Here is a 1,108-nt window from a genome sequence, read left to right on the forward strand (position 1 = left end):
AATTTAAGTTTAAGGAAGAATAAACCACAAATAATTTACAAACCAACCAAATCCATCCTTATACTTTTTAAAGGTTTTAATTCTCTTCAATTAAAAGCCTCTAAATTGTTATAATCATTAGTGGAAAAATCAATCAATTCAAATAACCAACCAGAAGCGAGAAAGTAAATCGATTAAAAAGCACCACGTTTTCAAGAGGATGATAATTCGAATCTGAACAAGCACTCACTTAAAGTTTCCAGTATTTGACACAGCATCCACGGCCTTGCTTTGGTTTTGGTGTTGGAGCACCACAAAGCCAGTTTCAACACCAGCTGCATTTCGCCCACGTATTATTCATTTCCGAGCTTCGGATCTGCCGCCTCTAGCAGAGGCTCATGGGCGTACTGTAGCAATAACAACGGTTTGGCGTGCGTCGGTATGTTCACGGCCTTCCTCCCGCACGCCACCTCCGAAACGCCTGAGCTTGACGTAGCCTTCCCCGTCCGTGTCAGCTCTGGCGCGAGTCGTCCCCGAGTTTTGGTTGTGTCCATACAGCCGGGCGAGGCCGAAATCTCTGAGCCACCCGTTGAGATCCGAATCCATGAGCACGTTGCTAGACTTGATGTCTATGTGCGGATGACCTTCCTCTCCCATCCCTCGTGCAGATACACCAGCCCTGCCACTACGCCTCTGAGTATCGCGTATCCTTGACTCCACGGCAGAACGGTCGTCGACTTCCGGAATATGAGTAAACCTAACGATGAATAATCGTTTTTGCTTCCTGCACCAGCCCCGGAGCTGTACCAGATTCCTGTGCTGCATACGCCCCATGGTCGAGATCTCTGCCACGAACCCCTTCATTCCCCTAGTGAACTCCTTGGTTATGCATTTACTGCGACTTCTTGGCTGCTGCCAGGGAGAACGCAGCGCAAAACCTTGTAGAAACCCGCCTCACCCAAAACGTTTTCGTTCCTGAATCCGCTCGTGCCGATGTTGAGTTCCCTGTAAGCAAATCTGTGGGCCAAAACTCCTGCTCCCATACATCAAACTATTCTCTGTTTTCGGCTCTTTGAGGAACACGGCCGCAGCCGCCAATGAGATGAGAAACAGAGCCGCCACTATAACG

General features: G+C 48.6%; 1 protein-coding gene across 1 annotated transcript; it reads right to left on the reverse strand.

The window, feature by feature from the left end:
• Positions 1–375: 375 nt before the first annotated feature.
• LOC149161445 (L-type lectin-domain containing receptor kinase S.1-like) lies at positions 376–813 on the reverse strand. The gene has a single exon (XM_089434884.1). It carries the CDS (start codon positions 811–813, stop codon positions 376–378), a length of 438 nt encoding a protein of 145 aa, XP_089291010.1.
• Positions 814–1,108: the final 295 nt, after the last annotated feature.

This window comes from Pinus tabuliformis, chromosome 5_2 (genome assembly GCF_031772625.1).
Source record: "Pinus tabuliformis cultivar Carrire ecotype Pingquan chromosome 5_2, CPIR1, whole genome shotgun sequence".
NCBI lineage: Eukaryota > Viridiplantae > Streptophyta > Pinopsida > Pinales > Pinaceae > Pinus > Pinus tabuliformis.

Coding starts and splice junctions, on each gene's coding strand:
- LOC149161445 (XM_089434884.1), bottom strand. CDS start 813: ATGGGGCGTATGCAGCACAGGAATCTGGTACAGCTCCGGGGCTGGTGC.